Source organism: Centroberyx affinis, unplaced genomic scaffold (genome assembly GCF_046629955.1).
Source record: "Centroberyx affinis isolate AG114_WGS23_722 - 3 ecotype Tasmania unplaced genomic scaffold, CSIRO-AGI_Caff_v1 ptg000280l_1, whole genome shotgun sequence".
NCBI lineage: Eukaryota > Metazoa > Chordata > Actinopteri > Beryciformes > Berycidae > Centroberyx > Centroberyx affinis.
Window position 1 is genome coordinate 108896 of NW_027278959.1, and position 16105 is coordinate 125000.

Here is a 16105-nt window from a genome sequence, read left to right on the forward strand (position 1 = left end):
TAGGAAAACTATTAACTATGATATCCTATAGTGATACCATAGGAGATAAAAATCCCATAAAGTACAATAAGGTCACTATAAATTAACAAGTGACTTCAAAATACACGACAATGTAGGTTAAGTCCCTATAGGAATAAGCTATCATAGTGATTTTTAGTTAGGAGTGACCTATATGTATATCAATGTGACATACCCATCTGATTTTGCTGTAGCCTATATAGCAGTTACCTGCACACACACACACACACACACACACTTGCATGGTGGAGAGGGAGACAGAAAGGGAAAGAGCATAAAAGCAGGCTACTGAACTCCACCCATGCCGCGTCATTGGAGACCTTTGCAGGTGTCAAGTCCAGTTCTTTCCACTTTCTCAAACAAGAAAAGGTGACTCCCACTGTCACTACCCGGATACGGCTTTACGGGAGTTTCTCTGGGAAGACGTTTGAAAGTTCTGTGAGCCTACGTTTTATCCGCGCGGGGGGTGGGGGAAGCTTGGTTTACGGTTTACGGTTTACAGCGACGTTAACTTCAGCAGTTCGGTCGGTTCGGCTCGGGCATGTCGGCTGTGAAAGCGCTGCAGCAGTGGTGTAAGATCCAGTGCGACGGCTACCGGGATGTTTCCATCACCAACATGACCACGTCGTTCAGGGACGGACTGGCGTTCTGTGCCCTCATACACAAACACAGACCCGACCTCATGTAAGTAGGACTCCAGCTGCAACCAACACGCAGACCGGACAGACTTGTCAGACCGCTGGTTCACAGGCAACAAAGGGAACTGTGCCGATGAAGTTCCCGATTTATTACAACCCATCTTTCATATCTGAATAACTGTCTTCATTTGTTTTGTCGCAGCATCTAAATAGAAGTCTGGTTGGTTTTGCTCTCTAGCCCTGTTGGGTTATATGATAATAGCAGTCAGCCACATGGGTCGGGAGTGAAAGCAGGAATAGGAGGAAGGAGCAAAGTTGAGGACTGCGCTCTCCATGGATGATAATACTTGGTGCCAAAAGGGGGGCAATAATAACTGCTGTGGCCCCCCAACAGGTCGGGGGGGGGGGGGGGGTGTATGAAGATAACCATGGCCTGGGATGGTGAATTCTGCTTTTGTACACCTGGACTGGATTTTATTTCATGTCCTTACATTAGCCTGACTGTGATACTGTGTACTGACCAGTGTGACTGAGTGTGTTACTCATCTCTACACTCCTTATGATTCATTTAAGTTGTTATTTAGATCATAGCATGTGCTGTTAGAGCTGTATTTCAGTCGCATGAACTTCTGCTATTCATAGGATCTCATCCAGTTTCCCCCCCCCTCCCATCACATATGATGGACATGCTTGTCAATCTGGAGGCGTGATTCATCATTTGGGATTTAGCTTTGTTCAGTTTCTGTGGAAAAATAGCTCCTTCATTCTTTTCCAGCACTAGTTTGTGATAGCCAGCAGGGAATTCCCAGTGAAGTAACATTTGGGTTAAAGTGCACAGCAGGAGTAATTGTTTGTGTTTGCACTTGACAGCTGTAAAGTGTTTTGCTACAAGACGTCTGACTCTGAATACTATCTGCCCTTGCTCCAAAATGTCTTAATTTTGAACTATTTTTCACATATTCAAAGTTAAGTCTTGATTTAGAAAAGTGCTACTAGTCAAATGAATGCCTGGTTTTATTCCAGTGGTCGCCTCAAGGCAGAAAATCTAGTTTCGTTTCAAGAAGAGACACAGCTGTTCCATTCCTTTCCATTCCAGCTTTTACCCACACCCAGACCAACGTGGCGGCATATTACATGTTTACATGGGTTCAAGCACTAAACATTGGTTAAATGTTTATCTCAAGTTTACTCAATATAAACCATTCAAACAGACAAACTTTAATCGAGTGAGAAATGTAGGCTATGCTTTGATGTTGGTTGTGTAACTTTGAGTTTTAGAAATGAAGGCTTTGGCATGTAAAAAATGACAGTGTAGGCAGATCAAAGTGATAAATTGGTCATGAAATGAAGTCCTGTGACATTGTTGATATCATGATATATGGTCAAGGGTCAGGAGGGGGTTGTGCATGGATGACTAAATAAGGCATATACTTGGCCAACACTACTTGTAAGCAAATTAACGAGGAAGGGAAGTTGGCTGTGTAACAACTATTTTCTGGTCATCTGTCTTTCTCTCTTGCAGCAATTTTGATTCCCTGAAGAAAGACAATGTCTATGACAACAACAAACTGGTAAGGCATGTTGGGTTTGTGCACATTTGTTCCTGGCATCTGTAGGTATCGGGTCATCAATTACCTGAAGAATCAATTTGTCTTACAGACTGATGATGCTGCATGTTTCCTTAATGCGTACAGCGTTTAGGTCTCTCAGTCCTGACCCTCAGATTAACAACAGAGCTTTTTTTTTGCCTGTGAGAGTTTCAGCCTGTCTCTGTTTCTGAATAGAAAATAGTACAGCACCACCTGATGCTGGAATTGGGAGATTGTGCAGTTCTCATCCAGCAGGAGTGTAAAATAGAAACTGGCAAAAAAATGGTATGATTTAGTGGCAGGGTTCAAAACATAGCTGAAAGGAGTAGTCAATGCCAAATACACTGAGTTTCATTCAGGGCTTTCTAAGGTGGGCTGCATTGTTTGGTTCATAACTTTCACTTTCTCTCTGGAGTATTTACATTGGAGTTAGACGTCTGGGACTGACTCACAAAATAACAATAACAACACAAACATCTGCTCTTTTAAAGTGTGTGTGTTGTACTTCTATCCAGTGTGTGTGTGTGTGTGTGTGTGTGTGTGTGTGTGTGTGTGTGTGTGTGTGTTGTACTTCTATTCATTATCTTTTAGACATTTGGGGTGAGGACATTTTTGCAAGGTGAGGTCATTTTAGCCAGTCCTCATTTTTTTTGAGGAGCTAGTTTTGTAATTAGGATTTGGTCTTAGGGTTAAGGTTAGGGTAAGAGTTAAAGTTGGGGAATGAATGTAGACCATGGAAGATCACTCACACACAAAGACCTATGTGTGTGTGTGTGTGTGTGTGTGTGTGTGTGTGTGTGTGTGTGTGCGTGTGTGCATGCTTTGCTTGGCTGGCCTCTTTTTCAAAAGGGAAACATTCATCACAGTGAAGTTATATAATGCCATTGTGCAGTGACACCAAGAGTGAAAATAGCAGGCATTTTGGTAAACTGAAATAAGAATAAAAGCTACAATTTGCTGGAAAAATCTGAAGTAAAACTGAAACTATCATTTTCATTTACAAGCATGGCCACTGAAATACTAAAACTATAACAATATGATAATAATAATAGTACACATTTGACATCATTAAATTTAAATCTAGCAGTCATAAAGTCTTTTTTAGTAAAAGGAACAAGACAAACGGTAACAATCAGCTATGCTAAAAGGAAGACTTGCAATGCTTGCACTGAATAAAACTGCAGTAACCATAGTCCACAGCAAAGTGTTTTATAGCTCAGTTGATCATCTGATTACTGATAAAGTTGTGCCTCTGCTTGTGCCAGTTTTTGTCTCTTGTTGTTTGGTGGCTTGCCTCTGCTTGTTATTTCTTTCTGCTTCCATGGAATTGCTGTATGCAAGCCTGGTTTGGCTTGCACACAGCATTTCTTGTTTTAAATTACTCTCCTCTCTGCCTCTTACACATGATGTGCAGATTTATCTTGTGGACATAATTTGGGCCTAGAAAACATAGTTTAGAACAAGGGAATTTATTTTAGATATGTAGGATAGAAGCACACATAACATACAATTTTCTCTTGTACACACACACACACACACACACACACACACATATACTACAGTAGAGGCTTGTTTGAGTTAGAGGTGTGTAAAGACGGAGCAAATCTGTGTGTCTATCAGTTTGTCTTGGAAACCTCGCTGAGTCAGACAGTCTGCTTTTTATTTAGTTTTTACATGCAGTTCCATTCCTGTCCACTCTAGATTCTAAAATCAAAGCTGAGCGTCTTTTATTTTGTTGGATGAATCCAATGTTATTTCCAGGCTTTCGGGGTTGCAGAGGAGGAGTTGGGAATTCCTGCCCTGTTGGATGCGGAAGACATGGTGGCTCTTAAGGTTCCTGACCGCCTCAGTATCCTGACATATGTCTCCCAGTACTACAACTACTTCCATGGACGCTCCCCCAGTGAGTCTCAGTCTCCCTCTGTCTCCGTCTCTGCCTCTGTCTCTCTCTCTCCCTCTGATCTGTGTGTGTGTGTGTGTGTGTGTGTGTGTGTGTGTGTGTGTGTGTGCACGCCTACGTGTTTGCATGTAGTTGGTGGTATGGCAGGGGTGAAGCGCCCAGCAGAGGGCTCTACAGAGGAACCATCTGGGAAGAAGAACCAGCCTGTGGTCTCTAAGATGTTCCCCGCTTCCAAACCCACCATGGAGAACCGGCCTCCCCCCTCCTCCCAGATCATAAACCCCACATCCTCCCCAAAACCAGCCAGCAAGGCAGCACAGGTAACCTCTCCTGTCTCATTTCTCATATCACTTGAGCCCCACTAATTTGCATAAGCATTTCTAGTTATAAATCAAATTTACTTTTTAAAGCCTCCATAAATTTAAAATGTCTTTGTTGGAGTTGCGTAACTGACCCCCCCCCACACACACACTTTCTCTCTCCCCCTCTGCTATCTCCCTCTGTCAGAAGGAAGTGCTGGTTGAGAAACCCCGTCATCAGACAGGCACCCTGAGTAATAAATGTGTGTCCTGTAACAAGCATGTTCACTTGGTACAGCGACATCTAGTGGATGGGAAGCTCTATCACAGAAACTGTGCAAAGTAAGGCCCTTACTAATACGACAGTAATCTTAGCTTAAGTTAGTTTAATCGTAGCTAATCTTTATAATTATAATCCTGTTGACAGTCCTTGCTATGAAATGTTCAATAGATTTTGCAGATTACTTTAACTCCCTTCATTCAAAGATTTATGTACAGTTGTTGTCTCTATTAAGCCTGTCCTGATTGAAGTTGAGTTCCTTTGTGTTTTCTGTCCTTCAGGTCTCTGTCGCCTTTGAACACAAACACTCCTCTCCTAGACTTACCCAAAAACACCCCTGTTTCTAAATTCACTCCACATTCGGACCCCTTTAAAGCCAAAACGGCTACCCCGACCCCTGCTCCTTCCAAGCTGGGACCTTCATGGTTGACCTCAAAGACAGAGAAATCCAGCCAACCAGCCACCACCTCCAGCAGTCTCTCCACATCTCCTTTGCGGCCTGCTTCAGGTTTCTTTCCCTCGGGTGGAGGGAGTCAGACCGCTGTTGTCCACAAACCCACTTTCATGAATGCAGCCCCACGGACTACTTCCGACCCCACAGTCACCACCACCTCCATCACTACCAGGCCCACTGCAGCCCCACGGACCTCCATCATCGCAGCCAAGACACAGCAAAACAAGCTCAGGTTCTTCCAAACTGCTACTGACGCAGAGAACAAGACTCCAACCAAGAACCTGGACACAAATAGAGGGTTGAATGTGGTCAGTCAGGGCCAGGAAGTCAGGGCTGGTCAGGGTGTGACTGTGGTTGTAAATGTTGCTGGTGTGGGCAGTAGGGATGTGTGTGTGAGCGGGGTCACAGGTGGGGAGGGAGCTAAAGCAACCGGTTTGGGCGGGGCTTCAGGAAAGGTCTGGTCGAAAGAAGAGAACAGTAATAGTAGTAAGACCGAGGCAGCAGCCTTCATCTCCAAGAAACTGGCTGAGGAGAAGAACAATAACACCAATAAGCCAATGTGGACCACTGTAGCGCTGAAGAAGACTGACAAGTAAGTAATCTAAACACACACACACACACACACACACCTGACTAGAGTAGCTGTTATCATAGCTTGAGCCTGACCTCTACTGGTGAAGAATGGTATTTAATACTTAATCACTTTTGTCAGACCTTCTCAGGTTGAGCCTCCTAAGAAGGAGACAGAGGTTGTCAGAGGAAGAGTGAAGCTTAAAGTGGATCCTTCGATCCTAGCTGACATGCAGACTCCATTCATGGACACTTCCAACGCTACTCCAACCCCACCCAGCAGGAGTGGACTGGGTGCCAGAACTCCAGACAAAGGGTCCGCTAAGCCTACCAGTGCATCATCCAACACTGCAGGTTAAACTGAAACACTTCCATAACTGTACAAAGAGTGGCTTGTCCTCCTATAATGCATGTTTGGAAAAGGTGGGATGTGGGGGATAGTGTGAGATACTGTTGATAGTGTTTGTTTAAAAAAAAAAAGAAAAGAAAAGAAATGAAAACTACCATAGCACTAGTTACATACTTGTCAGCTGGCAAATTATAATATAATATAACTATGAAAAATCAAATCAAATTACTAATAATAATGACTAATAGTAGCTCACTACTACAAATGAACAACTGCTACTTAGCAAGGCCTGCGGTAATTTAAGTAGTCCAACAAACAAATGTAAACCAAACAATCTAATGTAAAATGACACAACTTACCTCAGCAAGAAACCAGGAACCTTTTAAATGAATGTTCTACTAGCTAGTGAAAGGTTTCCACAAACAGTTTGAACTGCAGAGAAATGTGAAATGGAAAAAGCAATCTTCCAATGTACTGCACTGAAAAATAGCTGCAGCAGGAGCGGTAACTTGGGTCATCAGCTAAAGGTTGCTACCACAGGCATTTCAGACACAGCAGTTCAACAAAGACCTCCTGAAAATCCACAATCTGTTAACCACATCGGCACATGCAGATGCTTGCCCCTCTGACAAGCATAAAAAATAACACTGCCAGGTTTTTTTTTTACCCAAATTTATCTGTGACTTGACCACATTACTTTCTATGGCTCATCGGATTTAATTCAGCATGAAACTACATCAGATGCCCCACTGACAAACCTCCTGGCCAATGTAAAGTCAGTCTATTACTTCACATTCTACAGTATCACTTCTGTGTAACGAAAGAGCTCCCATGTTCCTTTCTAGTTATAACATTGGCAAGTGTTGTTGGAATCAAAGCACACAGCAGGATAAATGTAATTTTGACCTTGATTATATTGTTCTCTCCTAGGTGTTTGACCTTGCTGGCAGTAGCAAATGGCATAACAACAAAGCCATATAATAGGAAATGGCATATGGGTAATATGAAATACAGGTGCGATGAAGGAACTGAACCAAAAAGTGAAAAGCACTAATGCTTTCCTTAATTTCCTCCTTCTCAGCAGCATCAGAGAACAGCGATTCTCCTGCAGATTGGAGATCTAAACTCAAACCTGTCTCCAAAGAAACAAAGTAAGATTTTGCTGTCTACCTCAGTGAATCTACCTTTTCTTTAGTTTTTGTTCCTGTATTGTTCTTATCCCACCTTTTGTTACAGTATTCCAACTAGTCCTCATTGGTTGAACTCAAAGATATCCTTGCCTGTATATTGCCTAATATGTTACGGTTGTGATGAAATCCAAAGTGATACTCTCTGATCATGTCTTTTTCAAACTTCATATCCAGAGAATATCTGAACTCCGATCTGAACTTTTCACACTTTAGAAGCTGGAGATACTAAATCCAGGTACTTTGCGGACAACAAACAATAGACATTAATTATCTATGTCCCATCCAAAGATATGTCCTAAAGGTGTAGTCCATATTTGACTAGATATTGTAAATGTCAACAAAACCCTGAATATGCATTGGAAATGGTCTGTGTTCTCTAGAGAATCTCAAGAGATAGCGCTTTTTTTTTTTTCCCTTTTTTTCCCCCTAATGTCCTATCCCTCCATCCATTCTTCCATCCAGTCTTTCATCCATCTATCCAACCAACCATTCATCCCACAGGAAGTCTGTACCTGCTGCTCCTCCAAATGGCTCAGCCATGATTTGTGGTCAGACATTTCAGACTCTCCCCTTCCGCCACATGCATGTGAGACCCAAATGGTGTCAAGAATGGGTAGAGTCCTCCACGGTGCGGCATATGCTCAGTGCTCACAGCTCCTCTCCCCAGATGACCTTTCCTCCTGCTCTCATGAATCAAAACTAGAGAACGTGGCAAGAGAAAAAAGGGAGCAAGAGTAATTTGAGCACCACATAAAGGACCTGTGAAAGAATTAAAATCCTAACTAAATAATTTCACTTCCTCTCTACCTACACTACCTCTCTCTCTCGCTCTCTCTCTCTCTCTCCAGACCTACTGCATCCCCTCTCCCCTACAATAGTAAGCCAACAGAAGCTTCCTCTAAGCCATGGGCTAATGAAGCAGGAAAGTCCCAGGCTTCAGATCCTGCAGTGGGCCTTTCCTCCGTTCATCTTCCCAGCCCAAGCATTACTGTCACTGCACCGGGGTCAAAGGGTAAGAAATAACACACTGACTCCTGTATTGTCACCATCTTCCATTTAAATATGAAACGGGCTGAGATGAAACAATAAAATCCACAACATCTCAGGGTTTCCTCTGGCTTTTGTCTTCACTCTTTACTTTATCTCTTTGTCTATTTGCTCTATTTTATCCCTGTCTCTTTCTCAGGCTTTCTGAATGGAAAGAGCTCACTAAGTGCAAATGGTACCAAGCCAGAGCCAAAGACCTCCAAGGTAGCTAAGAACATAAGGAAAATGAATATGGTTTGGTAGCTTTGAATTATTTTTTTATTAAAATGTCTGAAAGGGAATTTGTAGGATATAAGTAGTATGTCATTCATTAAAGGCACTGAGATCAGTTACGTTCACCTCAGTGTTTTTGTGATGTTGGCTGTGTTTTGATTTGCATCCTCCATTTGTTTATGTGTGTGTGCATCTATGCACATCGGTAGACCAAGCCAGACTACATCCCCAAGGACAAGATTATGCAGGAGCTGCAGGAGATTGAAGACAATCTGAACGAGTTGGAGAAGAGAGGAGTCGATCTGGAAGTGCGGCTTCGCCATAGAGAAGGAGGTGAAATGCACACACATGCAACCCTCCCTTCTAGTCAGGACTAAAAAAGAATAGAATCAGAGGAAGGAGTGGATATGGAATTAACTGTGTGTCTTTATGTGTCAGAGGGAGAAGATGACTCTGTCATGGATGAGCTGATGGTTGAGTGGTTCAACCTGATCAGGAACAAGCAGGTGGCCATGCGCCGTGAGTCTGAACTGGTCTACATGTGAGTACACACACACACACACACACACACACACACACACACACACACACACACGCACACACTTAGACAAGGGGCATACCACTATTTCCAAAGATGACGGCAGCCTAAGGTCAGTGAAACAGACTAGTGGCCAGACGGTTGACAGTTTGAATTCCTGCCCCCCACTCCCTGGACCCAGGCATCTGGTTAGTGTGTAACTGTACAAATGCAGGACATTGCTGAAAAGGAGAATGCATGCACCAGAAACATTCCCTAGATAAATGAAGGTTAAAAATTAATGGAATCCACAGTTCTGTATTTCATTTTTTTCTGTGTTTACGTGTGTGTGTGTGTGTGTGTGTGTGTGTGTGTGTAGAGCAAAAACCCAGGACCTAGAGGAACAGCAGCCCAGTGTTGAACAGGAGCTTAGAAGACTAATGGAAAAGCCAGGTGAGGACTTGTGGTGCTGGGGGGGAGAAACACGTGGTATAATCCACACAACACATGAGTTATGAAACAGAACCAAAATCTGGGACTAAAATGTGTGTCCCTGCAGAACATCTGAAGACATTCTGGGACAAGAAGAGAGAAGAGCAGCTGATGTCCAAACTGGTAGAGATTGTCAACGACAGAAACGCTATCGTAGATGGTCTGGATGAGGATAGACTCAGGTGTGTGTACAACTCAAGTTTTGTTTTTTAAAGAGGTAACGCTCCAATATTTCTTGACTGTACTTACATAATGTCAGATAACACTGAAAATCACGTATTTTATGTGTGTGTACTGTGTATGCATTGTGTTGTATGTACTGTATGTATGTATTCATATATGTACTGTTGTTCATCCATGTTCGTTTTTGTGTTCTCGCGCTTCATTTTCCCAGGGAGGAAGAGGAGGATGAGCAACTAAACAAGATGATGATGAATTTCGGTGAGTCTCGCCACCTCCTCCACAGGCCGTCTGACCCCCTCCATTGTGTTCATTAGTTATTACAACCTCTCTGTCACCGCAACTTAGTAGGCCTATAAATTATCCAATTGAGGATTTCCATCATGGACCCCTCTAATTGAAGTAGATAGAATTCTCATATTGTGGTTTATGGAAGTGTGTGTGTGTGTGTGTGTGCGCGCGCTGCCTTTTGAGGGTGCCACTGGGTGATGTTTTCATTTCATTTGATCTAATGACTACTAATGGAAAAAGCATCAAACAAAATGTTCCCCCTCTTTTTTGTCAGCGGAGTTCCTATTAGACAAATGGATAATGTAGCTGTGTTAATTTGACCTTCTGATAGAATGGAGTTAAAGTCGGCTTCATTTGCAATTCATGACTGGGAAAGCAGGGCTGAAATCGAGGAGATTTATTGAACTTCAGTGAAAGGTCATTATGTTACAGCGCGCGAATGTCGACCGTGGGCTAAAGACTAGCCATTTCAATTTAATGTATTCATAAAGTTAATACCAAAGTTTCACAGTTCATTCCCACTCTGAGTAGATTTGATAGTTTAGATATATATATTTATATACTCCTTTTGCTTGTGCATTTGTGCTGAGGGTGTGAACCATAGTTTAATGAGTGAAATCAGAGGATCACTATTATTGAGCATTCCTGTTTACCTATAGCATTCCTGTTTACCTATAGCTTTGTGTCATCTTGTATTGTTCTACCTCCACCCTCCACACCCCACCACTCCACCCCCCTTGACCCCCCCACCCCCCACTCCCTCTCAGACATGAAGAAAGACAAGCCCAAGAAAAAGTCTCCGATGTCCAAGTTCTTCGGCTGGGGGAACAAGAAGGAGGGATGATACTCTGGGGCTCGTGCAAACACAATGCTGCTTCTTCCTTTGATGTTTCTGCTGCTCTTGTTGTAGTCTTAATGCCAGTTCACTTGGCTTGTGATTCATGGGCTATCATTGATGGTGTGTGTGCGTGTGTATGAACAGTATGTGTGCGAGTGAGCGTGTGTGATCTGTCATTCTCAATGCTTCTAGAAAAATGCCCTTCCCTCTGTCTACTTCATCACTCAAGATTTGACATTACCCCCGCCCCACCAGCACCACACACACACACACACACACACACACACACACACACACACACACACACACACACACACACACACAAATGATGTTGAGGGGTTAATGACTCACCAGCCGTGATGTGATTGGGTTCAGTGCTCCAGTTGTTGGTTTAATCCCCTTCTAATCTTAATCCGTCTACTTAACACACGCACATACACACACACACACACACACACACACACACACACACACACACACACACACACACAGTCGCCTAATACTCCTTACTTGTGTAACTTATTGAAACGTTGGGCATATACAGCACACTGATGCTTATAGGAGTTGGAGAACAAGACTCATTACAGGGGTCAGCCAACTCTTGTCGGAGCTCTCTCTCTCTCTCCCTCTCTCTCTCCCTCTCTCTCTCCCTCTCTCTCTCCCTCTCTCTGACCGTGTTTCAGTCTGCACTACAAATCACTTGCGGCTGTATTGGGTCATTAACTTCGGGGTCTACTTTCTGACCCTGTCACACCCTCCGATTGGATGTTGTGCGACACTACGCCTTCACTCACAAGGGTCTCTCTGTGTAAGAGACTTCTCTACACAGGGTAATTATGGCATACAGACATTTACACCATGGCATATATGTATATTTTTTGAGCATGACAAGCCGCTCACAACTCTTTCCATTGATGAGATGACATTTAATTTGCTACCTTCCCATCATAGAGATGTTTTTACATATGGGTATCATCTAGACGCACATTTTAAAAGCTTATGTTCTCCCCAACACAACACACATATGATTCAAACTAGAACTATACTCATGATTATCCGTATTTGATGCTCACGCCTTTATTGCAAATAAGCCACTGGACTTCATGCTCTTCTCATGGCTTTTCTCCTATATTTTGTTCCTTTCTGTTCCCGTTTTAGATTCTTATTCTTCACATGTTGTACCTGAATTTCTGAATCATGTGTAGAGAAAGTTTATGTTTTTATTATTATAGGAAGGGAATGATTCTGGTTTGTGTGGTGTGTCTGACAGGAAGGAGTATTCACGCTAAAGTAAATTGAGTTGACTGGGTAATTGTGAGTCTGTTGGTGTGACATTGCTGTCTATGCAAGAACTGGTCCATATTGGATCTGGATTTGAGCAATACTTGTTTTAAAAATGTCAAAGCTGAAATAACTCAGTATTTGTGTGGTATGCTCTGTAATGCAGTTTCTCAGAGTTAATATTGGCTATTTTTTGTGTAAGCCTTTTAAAAACAATTTGTAATCATTTTTACAGAAGCACTGAACCACCTTTTTATGTTGTGTGTCCAAACTGCTACAATTTCAACAGAACTGCTTGACAGTACGTATAATGTAACAATGTATTTGTGCATTGTGCTGTTACTATTAATTTTAAATACTATTAAATTTCATTATTGTACAAAAAAAAATACTTGTATGTATATTTCCCATCTTCTCACCTATTTCTATAATGTCTGCAAATTGTGGCCTGACTTTTATACAAATTACTGGAATTAATTTATAGTGATTTTATGAAGAGTTGCCACAGATAACATCATTGGTTTACGGTGGTGTGCTATAGTGAGATTTGCTCAAATCTAAAGAAAATGTCCAAACTAAAATATTACAAACTCCATCAACTGAAATCATCCTATTCTTATACTTGCCCTCTTAAAGTCAATGCAGTTTAATGTATTTTGTTTCTTACATAAATGTGTTGCAGGATTAAAAATGATACCCATAGTCTGTATTATGTTGATTATTAATCTGTAGTTGTTTACTGGTGGCCTCAATTCAGGCCCCATGAAGTTTTTATTATGTCCGGCCACATAAACTACTGAAACTGCTGTAGTGACGATGCACTGCCACCATATAAACACCAGGGGGCAGCATGTGCCTTTCCACCGGAGCTCTCCTCCTAGCTTGGTCTGGACAGCAGGCATACAGATAGAGGTCCAAACTGTAAATACGGTGAAGGGTAAATGAGTTACTTTTGTATCTTTATTTTGAAAGTGGGGGAAAAAAAAGTTTTTGGAAGTGAAAATTAAATATTTTGTTTTGGATTCTTCTCCTTTCACTCACAGTTCTGTCCATGGCCGGTAATGTTAAGAAGCACACTTTCTGTCACCTTCAGTCTGTCATCACTTGATTTGAATTTCGGTGAAACTTATAATACAAATGTTGTCTTGAACTTACATTTCTGTTTCTCTTGTCAGACATTAGCACAACCATAAGTGACTTGATTTCCGGTCACAAAATGCCAAGAAGCCAGGAATTATGTTGCATCACCCAGTAGTGACGTCAAAACAGGCAAAACTAGCTAACGTTAGCAGCCGGGAACATGCTGTCAGTCTCCTCTCCTTTGGCTTTGGGCAGCCAGTTTTAAGATGCCAAATAAGCTGTTGGGCGCCTTTCTGCACTGCAAATACACCAAACTCTCTAAAAAACAGTGTGAGAAAATATATACTTACATCACAGTATGCAACCAGGTTTCATTAGCTGTAGCTTCATTAACCAGTTAGCATTTTAGTGGTTTAGGACAATTGGATTTTAATGGTCATGTATTAGTTTCTCAAAAAGAACAACAAAATATGTGACAGAGGACAAAATACAGGACAAGTTATGACAGCTTGAGTAAGAAGAGGCAGAAAAGGTGAATTTTAATATTGGCGTGGATGGGAAAATTCTCCTTATTTGACATCTGCCCTGCTCTTTTTTGCAGTCGCCTCCTTCCATTTCTATATACAACGAAGCGGTGGAAACAGCAATGAAAAATTATCCTCCATTTTTCATATTTATAATGTTTAACAAAACAAAATAGACAAAAAGTTTATTTTGCAAGCACCGTTTCAGTTTTCTTTCCCATTCTCAGAGGCAAATTGACTCAGTATCAGGACCTACACAGAAAACAATTTCAAGTTGGCCAGATTTGCCACTGGCATTAACCTACAGGGTTTTTGACTAAAAAATTAGCCTCTATCCTCCTGTGTCTTCACACCTGTTAAGAGTTAAAGGTCGGGTGAGGAATCACTACACATGTAAACATACAGAGAAAGTGTGTGTGGGAAAGCTGTCAGTAAAAGCAGCTTCTATTGCAACACAACCACTGAAATATTACGGTTTGAGTGATGGGGTCAAACACACACATGCACAGACATTACAGGCATGATTTCTCCCCGCTTTAGTTAAAATATCCGTTTACTGGAGGGAAGAGAGAAAGTGAGAAAGAATACACAAAAAAAAAGAGCAGGGAAATTGACGTTTGGCTTCTGGTTGTTTTTATCTCTTGGTGTGAAAATACAAGGCTGTGTAATCTTTTTCTCTCTAAAGGCAACATCTGTTCCTGTTGTTATGTGTGAAAGCATTTGTTGATTCCTTCCTCATACCGTGATAAAGTGTTCCATCATTGCGCTGCTGTGTGTCTGAATCAATCATGTCTCCGGTAACTATGGAACGTGTTTATCTTTTGGGTGAAAATGTACTTTTAAGGTAACTCAATAAGGTGCATTTATAATGGTGGAGGCTGGGACTTTGGCGCTCAACTGGCTGTAATTATACCTTTGAGGTGGTTCATTTTCATAACACAGTACATATATTCATAGAGACTTTTAAACAGTTTAGTGAGTTTCGGTGAGGCTAGTCTGTGGACTGTAGTAATGGGATTGAACCAGAAGCACAGAGCTTTATCCGTGTTAAAACTGTATGATTTCTATGTTTGCATCCCCAACCTGCTGTTATTGTTGTTGGACACGCTTTTCTCTCCTTTTCTTCCCTCTTTCAAGGTTAAAAGAAAAGCTGCATTCATAATTACACACACACTGTCTTCCTCTGCCTATTTCTTTTTATCCCTGTATACATCCTTTTCTCTCTCGCTCTCTCACACACACACACACACACACACATACTCACACGCACACACTACACAGATTACAGTCCTCTGAGGCTAAAACCGGAATGCTAACAAATGCTAATGTCTGACTTTAGCCCCGGACGTGCTGGATTATGGGTATTGCCTCTATATTTGCATTGGCACCAAACACTTCGTAACACTGCAAGTGGAGAACAATTTGCTGCACATTATAGCTACTTCAAAGTAAATGGGGTCTTATTTGGGCTTTTTACCCCCAAATCAGAGCAGGTAAAAATGAAAAGAGAAAGATAAAATTATCTTTTGCACAGAATAAAGTGAACATATTTTTAACATTTGAAGTGTTCAATTAGATTTAATCATCTCACAAATAAAATGGAGGGAATTTCTCCAATCTCTCCAATTCTCTAGTGTTGCTAGATTTGTTCATAAAGACCTTGGTTCATTGCTAAAATAATTTGATCTGTGTATGCTATTATATAAAGTCAAATTGAAGGATAAATATTATGCCATACATATAAATGGATGAAATGGATTCTACATTCTAGACATTTGTGTGATGCTGTGCTGCGGGCCTGTCGGACGTTAATGGTAGGCTGCTGTATTTCAGTGGAACCGCGGGTATGAAATTATCCGCTCTATAAACGTACTTTGTGTGATTAGGAGGGAGTGTGACTTCCCCTCCCTCGGTGTATTTTGATAGATTCCACAAAGTTCTTATAAACCAGGGAGAGGTCATAAAGAGAACCACATAAGGAAGTTTAAAGTGCTGTAATCTCATTTTTAGGCAGCTTTATAGGTAAAAACAGCTGTAGACATTCTAGTCCCTGCTTGGATAAAAGTCTTTGTGTCGCACACGCACAGTCACACACACATACACACGCACACACACACACACACACACACACACATAAAAGCAAAGTGCGCTCTACTTAGGCAAAACAGTGAGAATAAGGTGTAGAAGTGATGACAGATTTAGGAGTGCAGACAGCTTACCACATGGGGGGGGCATTGATGTGTGCAGAAGCCATTGCAAAGTGATTTTTGGTGTTTATACGATGCATCACTGCACTCACATGCACATACAAAGTGGAACAAAATGGTTAGTATTGAACTGCTGCTTTCTCATTGT

At 41.8% G+C, this 16105-nt stretch overlaps 1 protein-coding gene across 3 annotated transcripts; it reads left to right on the top strand.

Moving 5' to 3' along the window:
* Window positions 1-390: 390 nt before the first annotated feature.
* Window positions 391-12521, top strand: micall2b (mical-like 2b). Of its 3 annotated transcripts, none has more exons than XM_071513154.1 (16): window positions 391-702; window positions 2179-2227; window positions 4007-4148; window positions 4278-4465; window positions 4653-4786; window positions 5006-5770; window positions 5891-6102; window positions 7179-7248; window positions 8136-8299; window positions 8474-8538; window positions 8757-8880; window positions 8986-9088; window positions 9444-9517; window positions 9624-9738; window positions 9951-9997; window positions 10795-12521. In XM_071513154.1, exons 1-16 carry the CDS (start codon window positions 560-562, stop codon window positions 10869-10871), a joined length of 2472 nt encoding a protein of 823 aa, XP_071369255.1. In that variant the 5' UTR covers window positions 391-559; the 3' UTR covers window positions 10872-12521. The 3 variants fall into 3 exon arrangements, with proteins under 3 accessions (XP_071369255.1, XP_071369272.1, XP_071369264.1); XM_071513171.1 differs by having other exon boundaries at window positions 7182-7248; XM_071513163.1 differs by having other exon boundaries at window positions 4656-4786.
* Window positions 12522-16105: the final 3584 nt, after the last annotated feature.

Excerpts from the sequence above, each read along its gene's own strand:
- micall2b (XM_071513154.1), top strand. The coding sequence starts at position 560 with ATGTCGGCTGTGAAAGCGCTGCAGCAGTGGTGTAAGATCCAGTGCGAC. Across the intron at positions 2,228-4,006 it reads TCTATGACAACAACAAACTG|GCTTTCGGGGTTGCAGAGGA; the intron begins GTAAGGCATGTT and ends TGTTATTTCCAG. Across the intron at positions 9,089-9,443 it reads GAGTCTGAACTGGTCTACAT|AGCAAAAACCCAGGACCTAG; the intron begins GTGAGTACACAC and ends GTGTGTGTGTAG.